At 43.3% G+C, this 13097-nt stretch overlaps 1 protein-coding gene across 3 annotated transcripts in view; it reads right to left on the bottom strand.

The window, feature by feature from the left end:
• Window positions 1-4775: 4775 nt before the first annotated feature.
• The window catches only part of LOC308310963 (carboxypeptidase M-like), a gene marked incomplete at its 5' end in the record, with an annotated part of 24310 nt that continues 15988 nt past the window's right edge, over window positions 4776-13097 (bottom strand). For 2 of the 3 annotated variants that reach the window (XM_080757449.1, XM_080757450.1), the window contains 4 exons: window positions 4776-5156; window positions 6277-6425; window positions 6910-7062; window positions 8021-8191. In XM_080757449.1, coding sequence (XP_080613575.1) covers window positions 4908-5156; window positions 6277-6425; window positions 6910-7062; window positions 8021-8191 — 722 coding nt within the window. In that variant the 3' untranslated portion in view covers window positions 4776-4907. The remainder of the gene's footprint in view (window positions 5157-6276; window positions 6426-6909; window positions 7063-8020; window positions 8192-13097) is intronic. The other variant, XM_080757451.1, reaches the window with a different exon arrangement.

Here is a 13097-nt window from a genome sequence, read left to right as displayed (position 1 = left end):
GCCAGGCGAATGGCCTGCACTATCCAGTTTGAGATAGTAACCTTTGTGACAGGTTTTCCCATGGTTCCGTCACCCCAGGATATGAACAGTTGACCTATCCTTGAGGGGCCTGTTCTGTCCATGTAAGGGCGGAGCGCTCTCACTGGGCAAAGGCAGTTCAGCCTCTTGTCCTCTTCAGTAGCGAAGGGAGGGGGGTGGAAAGTCTGTAGGTCCACCGGTACGCAAACTGAGAAAGCGGGTCATTGTTGATTGGGCTCTGGCCTTCTGAATTGTTGCGACAACATTCGGAGGGAGACCGGCCTCAGTCAGCATTAGCCTCTCACGGGCCAGACCCATAGGTCTAGGTCCTTGGGGCAGGGGTGGAAGATTTCTCGTCCCGCCTGCGTGAGAAGATCCGCTCGTAGAGGGAGCTGCCATGGTTGGCTGTAAAGGAGGGGAGCTATCTCCGTCCTCCAGACGCCCCAGGCTCGTGCTACTAGTAGTACCGTCAGACCCCGAGTCCTCACTCTGTCCAGAGTGGGAAGAATGAGACTCAGTGGGGTGTATAGGAGGGACCTGGGCCATTGGTGTGCTAGAGCGTCTAGCCCCAATGTCGATGGTCCTCCCATGGCGAAGAAGATAGGGCACTTCGTGTCCTGCTCTGAGGCAAAAAGGTCCACCTTGGGTGTCCCGAACCTGTCCCAGATCTGGTTCGCTACCTGGGGATGTAACGACCAGTCTGCGTAGCGGAAGGGTCCTCTGGACAGCAGGTCCACCCCTGTGTTTAGAACACCCGGGACGTGACACGCTGTGATGGATAGTAGACGAGCGTCGCACCACATTGTGAGTCTCAGAGCCAGCTGGTGTAAGCGAGGGGACCTGAGTCCCCCTTGCTTGTTGATGTAGCACATAGTTGCTGTGTTGTTCGTCCTGACCAGGACGTGACAACCTCGGATGCGCGGTTCGAAATCCCTCAGAGCGAGGAATACCGCCATCAGCTCCAGATAGTTGATGTGGCAGGACCGTAGTTGTTCTGTCCACATCCCTCTGGTTGTAGTGCCCTCCAGTGTGGCTACCCAGCCAGTCATGCTGGCATCTGTGGTGACGACTTTCCTGGTCAGAGGTCTGCCCATAGGGACGCCCTCTGAGAGAGCCCGTCTGTCTGCCCACCATTTCAGGGCCAGCACGCATTGTGACGTCACTGTTACCCTCTGGTGGCGATGGTGCATAGGTATGCGTCATCCAACGTTGAAAAGGTCTCATATTCAGCCTGGCTAGGCGGATTATGTGAACCACTGAGGCCATAAGCCCCGCCATCCGGAGGCATGCATGAAAAGGAATCGAACGATCCCTCTTGAATGATGCCGCGGAATGTATTATTGCCTCTATTCTCTCTTGGCTCGGGCGAGCTGTGAAAGAGATCGAGTCTAGTGTTATACCGATGAAGTCTATAGACTGTGTCGGAGTTAACATGCTCTTCTCCTGGTTGATTTGAAACCCGAGAGAGGTTGGTGGCAGACGCGGGTCCCTCTGTAATCTGTCCACCATCACTTACATGAGCACCAAAACCAAACAGAATAGGAATACATCAAAGTAAAGTCCAAAAACGAACCATAATTGTGTACATATATTGCCAGAATGAACAAAATTATCTAATATTGGCAGATTTAGTCACTTATTGATATTACCTATAGTTATATTGCATTCCTTGACAAAGAAAATGTATATATTGACACCAAGTTTGACCTTTTAGGTGGCTTAGAAGCTGAGATAGCTGCACTTATAGATATTACATGGCGGCCATCTTTGAACGCCAAGATGGCCGCCTTCTGACATCTTGATGACGTGGCTCCCCTTCCAAAATGAAACGTATGGTTATGGAGAACATGTGGAAAAAATTTGGCGCTTTTGTCAGCCGTGTCCACATTTCTCTAAAATATGGCCCTAAGCTGCCGTACTACTAGGGTGGGGGGAGTGGTGCCTGTGTGTGTTTTCCCTAATCATCCGCAGGTGGACTGATTCATAATTGACACCTAGAGGCTGGCCCGTCTGTCAGGGAGTGATCGGCCCTGACTGGCTGTCGGTCTGGAGTGGGAGTGCTGATCATGGTTCTCCTACTCACCTATCCTATATGAGTCAGTCTGTTCCAAGAGGACAACGGGGAGACAGGCCGGAACCCTCTCTCTCCCAGCCGCCACACAGTTGTACAGTGGACTTTTGATTATAGTTATTCCTTAATTTATTCCCTTCGGAAAGGAATTCGTTTTGCTTTAGTTGTAGTATTATTTTGTGTCTGTTTGTTAGGTTTTCTTTTGAGTTTAATCTGTATTCTGTAAAACATTAGTCTTTTCCCTATTTATTCATCCATATATAAAATAAATGTTCGCATTTTGAAGCTGGTGTCCTGTCGGTCCATTCAATGTTACACTTAATTACCCCTAGACTAATTGTGTCGTAACAGGGCTATAGCTTATATCGTACGGCATACTATAGCACATACGGCATACTATAGCACGCCGTTTTTAATAATAAATAATGGTTAGAAGCTATTTTTCAACAGCCAAAAGTGTCAAATAATGGTTAGAAGCTGTTTTTCAACAACCAAAAGTGTCAAATAATGGTTAGAGAAAGTTTAAAAAATCAAAGCAAATACAGGTAATTCGAAAATGTTATTTTTGTACTTTTGTGTTTCTCTTCTTTATATATTACTTTACTGTTGAAATGTAAAATTAAAATTTTAACCAAAGGACCTGTAAATGACAACACAAAAACTAAGGCACTGGTGTCGTACTTCTGGTTTACCGGAACGGGGTGCAACTCCCTGCAGTGCCCTGCTCAATTTGTTGTATTTACATGGTTCATTGGTCCATGGTCTCAGAGGTCATCGTTATAGTCTTCATCATTTTTAAGGATTTAAAAAAGGTGAAAATCGAGGAAAATTGCGGAGTGTTGCGGAGTAATTGCTGAGTCTTGCGTAAAATTGCGGAAAAAACGATGGGTTATAGCCCATGTTTTTAGATTTTATTTTTATTTTTATTGCGGAGTATTGCCGAGTATTGCGGAGGAATTACGGAGTGTTGCGGAAAAATTGCGGAAAATTACGGAAAAATTGCGGAAATTGCGGAATTGCGAAAATTGAAAATTCCGGAAATTGCAAATTGGGGAAATTGCGGAAATTGCGGAATTGCGGAATTGCGCAAATTGAAAATTCCGGAAAAAGGCCGAAATTGAAAATTGCGGAAATTGCGGAAATTGTGGAAATTGCAAATTGCGGAAATTGCGGAAATTGCAAATTGGGGAAATTGCGGAAATTGCGGAAATTGCAAATTGGGGAAATTGCGGAAATTGCAAATTGTGGAAATTGCGGAAATTGCGGAAATTGCAAATTGGGGAAATTGCTAATTATGGAAATTGGGGAAATTGCGGAATTACGAAAATTGAAATTTCCGGAAATTGCGGAAATTGCGGAAATTGCGGAAATTGAAAATTGCGGAAATTTCAAATTGGGGAAATTGCGGAAATTGCTGAAATTGGAAATTGCTGAAATTGCAAAATTGCGGAAATTGCGGAAATTTCAGAAATTGCAGACCCCTGTGGGTGCGGAACTCATGCGTCGGCTTTGAAGTCGGTGGGGCGAACGGTTCTCGAGTTAAGTGCATTACAGATGTACGCACATACAGAGACGTGGTGCGTTTATAGGTATAAGATTTTTTTTTCTTCTTTTTTTTAACATGTTGGACCAATTGGCCGGCAGGTGACCACTCTTCCTTGGAGCCCACTCTCTCAGAAATATTGTCAATCTGCTAGTTATTGTTATTCTAATTTGAAGGCATCGCTGAAGGCGAGCGTAAATTATGAATTTGTCATGTGAATTTAATTATTATTCAATGGAAGTGCGTCTTTGCAGTTTTCACAGCTGGGACCTGGGATAAATTAACTGTCTACATCTACACTCTACTACAGGGACGCAAGCCCAGAGCAACAGTCTATCTTGATGGGCGCCTATGAAGGGTTGGTGTAATTCCTTCATCATTATTCAACAACAGTGTCTCTGTCAGAGGTACATTAAAATGTTTATAGAAACGTTATCATTGTGCAGAGAATCCGCTCGTAAAAAATACATTACAAAGATAACACATCTTACATAATTGGATTTGTTATAGATATTCAAAATAACTACAACACAATTTGCAAGAAGAAAAACACAATTTGGCTTGTTTGTTGTGCAAATAGAGCAAGAACATGGAAAAAATATATATATATACCGGTATAACATTTTAAAAGAAAACACTGCAATAAGACATACTGCAGTAGGCCATGTCCAGTAGCCTGCTGTCCTAAACACATTCCATAACAGTCTGGGTCTCATTTCCAACCTTGTTCAGCAGAGCTTGGCCCTTGCCTTACCTATAATATGCTTAAACAAAGGAGCCAACCTTCTTGGGACTTTCCATGTAGTTATTTCCCCAACCAATCAGAGTGCAGAGGGGCCGGGGGGCTTATAGTCAAGCAAGCGAGAACATCTCTGTTTGATAACAAACTGCATATCTAAACACAGGTGCTGAAGTCTGTGATATACCAGAGTTTTGTGTGTGATATACTGCACCATCGTCTTCAAAATGTGTCATATACTTCTATTGCTGCAGAGTGTCGGCGGGCAAGGGCAGAACAGAGACAGACAGATTGATTAACCAATAGGGAGGCTCCGCTGGCTCCGCGTGACAGGCTTCCCACCCCCCCCCCCCCCCCTTTGAAAGTGCATGTGTGCCCCCAGACTGCTGTGGGACGGACAGTGTCGTTCTCCGAAGGACAAATATGTATACAATGCATATAATATAATGCACACAGTATTCTTGTCTCATTATACATATTTTGTTTTGTCTTCCGAGGTATTCGGCACGTTTATAGCGTCCTTTGCGGCTGAAGATTTAAATTAGCCCCGCCGCCCCAAACCAAACCCCCACAACCCAGAGCAGGCGGGGTATAGACACGGCCCCCCGTCCATTCGCGGGTGTCCAAGGGAGTGGGGTGGGGCTTAGGCCAGGCGAGGGGGCGTGGCTTGCCGCCACGTCGGCGGCCTTCCGCAGGCGGAAGTGATGGACGAGGGCCGAGTAGTCGTCGGGGCCGTGGGGGACGGACAGCGTCTCTCTCAGAACGTCATGTCCGGGATGTGACACCTGTCAATCAAACACAGCAGTGACTCTCAACCTTTTTCATCAGAAGGGTATACACTTATTTTATTATTATTATTATTATTTATTTATTTTACTACCTGCCAATCTACCAATCTACACTGTAAAATCCTCTGTGTTTGTTTAACCCATTTGGACAAATGCCTTCTACAAATGCCTTCTAAATCATGCAAAACGCTATGTTTATATATGTCAGTGGTGCACCAATGGTGAACCTTTTTCATGTCAAGGACCCCCAGAATTGTCTGTATTTGGCCGCGGACCCCCCCACATCTCAAAATATGTTGTTTCAGGGACCACCCAGAACCAAAGATTTGAGTTAAAAACGTTCCCTGTGAAAGAATATATATTCAAAGATGTGCGCCACATTTTCACGATTAAAAAAACTAGCAGATCTACAAGCTCATAGCGCTCATAGTGAGCGCTATGAGAGAGCTATGAGATCTGCTATTTTTCAATAGCTAAAGTATAACATAATCATTAAAACACCAAATGGGGTTCCCATTCTGAATGGGTTAAACTCTCTGGTAACAAATGGACCCATAAAGGTCCTTGCACACACAACGCGTTTCTCTGATTTTTAGCTGCGTTTCTCCATCGGTTTTTCAGAAAAACGTGCCCAGTGTGCAACCACCTTTACATAAGGGACTCAACGTTGAGAAATTGGGTTTTCTTTTTTTTTCATGAATCCATTTTATACCATTTCACACTTTGTTGTATGACAGTGTCAAAAACTCTGAGCTTATCGATCGGTATAACACGTATGCTGGTGCTGGGGGTAATATAAGCATATATAAGTATATAAGCAAGGCGTTGCCTAGTAACCAGGCCAGAGTTAAAAGTGATAAACAGTTTCATATTTGATATAAAGATATATAAAAGATTAAAAATAAAAAAGTAGCAGATCTACAAGCTTGAAACGTATCGCGAGTTTGTGGATCTGCTTCTTTTGATGCAGGTTTTTTTGGGGGGGGGTTTCCCTGAAAAGCCATTTATATGTGTATGCGTGTGTGTGTGTGTGTGTGTGTGTGTGTGTGTGTGTGTGTGTGTGTGTGTGTGTGTGTGTGTGCATGCTTGCTTGTGCTTGCTTGCGTTTGTGTGTTACCCTGAACGTGTAGCTTCCTGGCAGAAGTAATCTGTAATATTCTCCTCTCCTGTCAGTTTTAAATGGAAACAGGTTGTTTCTGCCCAGAACCTCGACAACAGCGCCCTCTAAAGGAAGACCCGACCATGACAACACACGACCCTTGACTCCTAGATAGGAAGAGAGACACAGAATGGAATGGTCATATGTCCATCATACACAGACACACATGGACATGCACACGCATGCACAGACACACGGTAACACACGATGTGGCTGGTAACAACTAACCCGTGGCCAGTTGTGTGTGTGTATGTGTGTGTGTGTGTGTGTGTGTGTGTGTGTGTGCACTTCATTACACCCCTGCAAAAGTCAGTGCCAAAGTCTGGCCACCACGCCACCACCCCCCCCCCCACCCCCACACACACACACACACACACACACACACACACACACACACACACACACACACACACAAAGGGGGCGTCACTATCAGCTAACATTATGCTAACCATTGACTATTAATGAGTGATCCAGTGTTGCTCTAAGGTTTCAGATCCTTTCCAGAACTTTAATTAACAACAAAGGTGGCCCAGTTTCTGAATGAATGACAGACAGACAGACAGACAGACAGACAGACAGACAGACACTAACCTAGGTGAATTTGTTTAATATAATCCAGCAGAGCCTGCTTGTTCTCCTTCCACAGAGCTGGAAGCTGATTGGCTGGTGGATATTTACAGCAGGACAGTTCAAGGGTCAACTCCAAGCACTGGGCCCAAATGTAGTTATAGTCCTGCATTCCACCTGCAAAATATATAAGCATACATATATCAAAATATTAAAGATGGAGTGCCGTGATTTTTATATTTTCTCCAGTTTTTGGTGTGGTGGTGGTGGTGGGCGGCGGCAGACATGTAGTTCATGACTGAGGCTACTGCTGCTTATTATCACAACATAAAGTTATATCATGATTTCAACCTAAATGAATCAATATATTGGCATAATATATCAACAAGGAGAGGATGATATAAAAAAAAAGATTAGCCTGATGAGTCGACCGTCTTGATCCAAGGCTGTTTCAAACATGGTCATCACTCATCAGGCTAATCTTTTTAACTTTATTTACACTTAGACAGAGTGGCGCATTGGGCCAACATTACCTGGGTTATAGCTTACATCTTGTGTTGAATGTTGGCATTATAAATTATAATCCCTTGGTGTTTCATCAGCGCGAACGAAAATATAGGCTACACTAGTCTGCAGCCTGGTGATAAAAAAATAAACTCAACACGTGAAATGCTACGATAAGGAAGCAAGGATTAGACCGTGATGTCACTGCTATGCAACAAGGATGTAGCATGAAGCAGAGCAGCAGAAACAGAACGCCATTATGAAGGAATCGGCAGTGACGTGACATCACTGACGATTCCTTGGGCATGTGACGGATTTAACTTGTCTCCGCTGTGGAGGAGAAACCCCAGCTCAGCTGCTGTTTATAAACATTGCGCAGTGTGGGTCCACTGATTAAAAAAGGTCACCCACCCGCGTTGTGTCGCGTTCCGCCCGTACCCGTACCCGTTAACTTATAAAGTTATATATTGTCCCGCCCGTTCCCACCCGTCAAATTGAGGTGCTCAAGTTATACGATACTTTTACTTAAAAATAAAATAAAAGCACTGAAAGAAGAGTACTTTATTCCAACCATTGACCGTTGCCAACGCAATCTCACTCGGTCACAGTTGCCACGGCGACGAACACCAACCTGACAGAGGGTACCACTGGTAACCGTTGGTGATGCCGTCTGGGAACGCCGAGTTGTCACGGCAACGGTTGCCCTGGTGCATGCTGGCATGGCTGTAGGAGAACACCTTGGCCAGGTAAACAAACACGTCGTTGTCGGGGGCAACGCTGGCCCTGCCCACCAACTCAACACCTGCACGCGGGGGGGACAGTGGTGGGAAAAGTACTCAAATGTTGTGCTTATACCCGTATTCAAAATGTATACGTAAGTAAAAGTACAAAAGTATCGGTATCAAAATGCACTTAAAGTTAAAAGTACTCATATTGTAGAATGTCCCATTTCACAAGTTCAAAATGAGTACAGAATATTTTGAAAATAGCTGATCTACAAGCTCACAATGCGTCGCGTCGCGACGCATTGTGAGCTTGTAGATCAGCAATTTTTAAATGGCCGAAATGTATATAAGTGCTGAAGTGGTAATAATCAAAATCTACAAAGTAACTAGTAACTAAAAGTAGAGTAGAAGTAAGAGTACTGAAAATGTGACGTACACCATTAAAGTAGCCTATACCTCAAATGTGTACTTAAATAAATGTACTTAGTTACTTTCCACCAATTAGTGTGGTACGAGGTGTATTTCCGTAGGATTCTTTTGCTAAAAGTGATTTTTTTGCTTTGTTGGCTTTCATAGGGACCAAACTGTCAGAAAATGATGGGGTTAAAATTTTCCCGACCCCCACCCCTTATTCGGGGGGTCATATATTTTGGGACCTCCCATAATATTACGCCAGACAATTAATGTCCGATTTTCATAATATTAGGGTTGTTTTATAGGTTTTTAAATATTCTGAGTTGATTTATTATTATTACACTTTGAAAGTAGCCAGAATAATCTTTCACACACACACACACACACACACACACACACACACACACACACACACACACACACACACACACACACACACACACACACACACACACACACACACACACACACACACACACACACACACACACACACACACACACACCTATCCTCTTAAAGAGCCCATGGTCAATTATGCCTACAATACATTATTTGCAGGATCTATTCATCTTCGTCATCATCATCTTGAATGTCCTCCCTAATAGTGTTGGGACCGTACCCAAGTTCCCTCAGCCCTATGTTCCCTCAGCCCTATATGTTCCCTCAGCCCTATATGTTCCCTCAGCCCTATATGTTCCCTCAGCCCTATGTTCCCTCATTCCAAAACAGAGGGGGGGGGGGGGGGGGGCTGTAAGGCATCGATTATACTATAATGCTACCCATACAGTAGTTCACCCTGCAGCAACAGAACACATTACAGATACCAAGTTACAGCAATGACACTACTGCATGGGGTCTAGTCTATCTACTTTGTTATAGCAAATGCTCCACAACAACACAGTGAAACAGTGAACAGTGAAACATTCCTTAAACAGTACTTAATTATCTGTTTTGAATCTCAGGTATGTTTCCATTGCATGAACTGACACCAACTATTTAAGCTACGCTGACAAACACAAAACTAGTTTAGCTTGTAGAACATCCTGTCTCCTCATGTCCCCAAGTAACACTGTCCTCTGAAAGGCCATCTGCAATAACCTAATATTAAGTATACTGCGCACCCATTCACCTTTGCAGCTAAGTGTCCCTTTCTCGGACTGCAACTGTAGCCTACTTACTGTATAAGACGGAAGACCCATTTATTGAAATCCCAAACATGGAATATACTTGGACCATGCATTATGCCACATATAATGCCTGTCTGGACGGCCACCTGCCAGTATACAGTGGATAACTTCCCAGTCTTTCTGGGTAAGTTGGGTGACTATATAGCTATTTTTACCCTGAAATCCCAATTTTGGGCCTGTCATTATAGGCTAAGAAGAAAGGACAATTGCTGATCTACAAGGTCACAACATGCCGTAATGTGTTGTGAGCTTGTAGATCGGCTTTTCCCCAAAAATAAGTTTTGATAAATGACTTATTTTAAAATGTGTAGCGCAGTGGAATAGAGTAGACACTATGACACGTCAAGAGTCAATTAGTACTATAGGCTATACATTTGTGTTCTGGTAATATCATTGATCACTTGTTTTGCATGTCCGTGGCAAAAATAAAATATTAATGGAAATGTCCATCACATTCACAAGCTGGCAAAGTGATTTCCCCGGGTGCAGATAGCTGCTGTATTATCATGGTTATTGGTGGTGGTGGCAATATTAATAATTTTAGTCTGAATATATCAAATCCTGTTTTGAGGATCACACAAGAATAGCATCACTTTATGGACAAAATAACACCCAAAAGGGTTCATAATTTCAGTCTGCTTGAGGTGTAATGCAGCTTTAAACAAAATAGCAGACAGTGGCACTGGTACATATCTGAACTCATCTTCTCACAGTGCGTGTCAACCACATAGCCGACATTTCTCAGCTTCAATGATCAATCAATCAATCGTTGCATAGAAGCATCATGGTTTTGTTATGCGTACACACCCATGGTACTGTGCCAAGAGAACTCACAAATCAAACGCACGTACAGTACACGCAGTCAAGTTGTCTACAGTCTACCGATGTTAATCATCTCAAACCCACACCCTAACCTCCCACGGGGAAGCACACCTAAACTGCGGTCATCCTGTTCAAGAGCGTTCATTTGGGCAAGATAGTCGAGCATATTTAAGGAGATCACGAGCAAAGAAATACTAGTTCCTCTAAGGATGACAAATAGCCCTCCCAGTCACCTGACCGACAACAGAAAGACAAAGAGAAAAGAGAAAGACAGCAGCAGCCTGGCTGATCTTGGCTGATCTTTATTTAGCAGCAATATTTGCTACACTTGGGTCTGAGGCACCTTACTTTGAAAATAGCTGATCTACAAGCTCAAACTACAACCTTGTAGATCAGCTATTGTTGGCTAAAGTTCTCCTTGGAAAAGGGATGCTATGGTTCAAGTGGTTTAATGTAAAAAAAAGAAAAAAAGTTCCTATCCCACAATGATTTGGTGGGCCCCTGTATAGTAACTCTGAGGACCCCCTAGGGGTCATGGGCCCCCTGTGGAAGACCCCTGCTATTGGCTACTACCATTTTTTTTATATCAGAGCCCAGCTACAAATACTTTTATGCTTCATTTATGATCTAATTTGACAATATTCTGGAGCAGGAGCAGAGCGAGGAATGTAATGAGAACTGGAATAGGCCCAGGGGTCAGTCCGGGAGGTCCCAGGTGAGGAAACACCCCTACCAAAAGGAAAAAAAGATTCTTCTGATCACTTTAAAAGTTTAAGAAATCAACTCAGAATGTTTTAAAACATACAAAATAATTATAATATTATGAAAATCGGACATTAACTGGCTGGCATACTGTTCTGGGAGGTCCCAAATAGATGACCCCCCCAGAAATGGGGTGGGGGTCGGGAAAATTTGAACCCCATCATTTTCTCATAGTTTGGACTCTATAGAACCAAGATCTGTAAAAAAAAACAATTTTAGCACAAAAATCCTACGGGAGCTGTTTTTTTGACGCCTCGTACCACACTAAATGAAAATAGAAATGTATCCGTCCGCTCTCAATTGTTACATGTACACACCTGCATATGATTAGAAATCTAAACGTTGTTCGCCACTATAACATGGCCTTTGTCATGCCAACGGCTCATGTAACGAGCCGAGGCACGGTGCGCTCATTTCCTACATTACCCACAGTGCATTGCGCGACAGACAGACAGACAGACAGCCCCAGGCCCCCCCAGGAAGCTGAAAGTGTCTCGTGTTGTTGTTGTTTGGAGCAACAGAAGCAGCGTGTAGCAGCACGACAAGCAGAGATCCAATGAAGGAGGAAGCCCTATTTAAAGTGCTCGCCCTGCAGAGAGCGCAAGCTATGACGTGTTTAGAAAGGCAATGGAAACTAAGCTATGATGACTAAAACGAAATACATTGACAATTCCGTCAACAAAATTAAAAACTAGACAAAACTGTTAGGAAGGGACTATAGTGGACAAGAGATCCAGTATTAGTATAGTCGAAGAGACTATCACCTAACTAAAATAGAAATGTGCTGACACTGGCTGTTTGTAAACAATCGGCAGAGTGAGCTGATGACTTCTGTATTATACGATGCATGAAGTAGCACGATGCATTATTAATTAATAAAGATCAATGCAAAAAGAGAAATGCCTCACACATTAGAAGGACAATATCGGTCAGCAGAAGCAGGAAAGTGTGTTATGAGGTTGGATGAGCTTAAAAGTGAGCTGATCTAATGAATAATAAAGCAATATCTAAATATTGATTCAAGCAACTTGAAAGCGGTCTGGGGTGCACACAAAAGGAGGGAAGCCAGAACAGACGTTAACACATACAATGCTACAGGTTCTAGTGGACCAAGGATTTCCAGTGCTAAGGGGATTAACATTGGGATTTTTGAACTTTTTGGGGGGCCCACAGCGAGGGGCCTCTTATAGCGAGAATCACACCGCATAAATCAAAAGAAAGCCCAACTTGTCCACTTCAATTTTAAAAAAAAATTATGATTCTACCATCTTCCATTCTGGAGATATTGACCTTTTTCTAACACCTGCTTTTGCCTGCACGCTGCTTGTGAAAAAAAACAACAGAGATATGGAGGCCTGAAGTTGACAGACATTTCAGTTCAGTTTTTTTAGTTCAAAAGACCGATATAAAATTGAGCACAAATAATATCCTATACAAACCATATACCGAATGAAAGCCCTGAATGTCTACTTTTAGGAGGAAAACAGTACACATTGTACACATATACAGTTTGTCACTAATTGGCTATTGAATGCAGCTTGCGCCCACCAGAGAACTTTAGAGAAGGCATGGACCCGAAGAACTATTATTCACAAAATAAGGCCTATAGCGACATGTACATACTATATACCGTATGAAACAGTAGACTCTCTGCTTTCATAAGAAAAATACCACCCAGAAAAATCACACCCCTGTGAAGTGAGCAGTGCAATTGCACTGCTCACTTCACAGGGGTGTGATTTTTATTATTATTACAGTATTAGTATTTTTCTTATGAAAGCAGAGAGTCTACTGTTTC

Source organism: Protomyctophum bolini, assembly GCF_963924005.1.
Source record: "Protomyctophum bolini genome assembly, chromosome: 23".
Lineage (NCBI taxonomy): Eukaryota > Metazoa > Chordata > Actinopteri > Myctophiformes > Myctophidae > Protomyctophum > Protomyctophum bolini.
The sequence above is the reverse complement of the archived record's forward strand: the minus strand, read 5'-3'. Positions and strand labels throughout refer to the sequence as shown.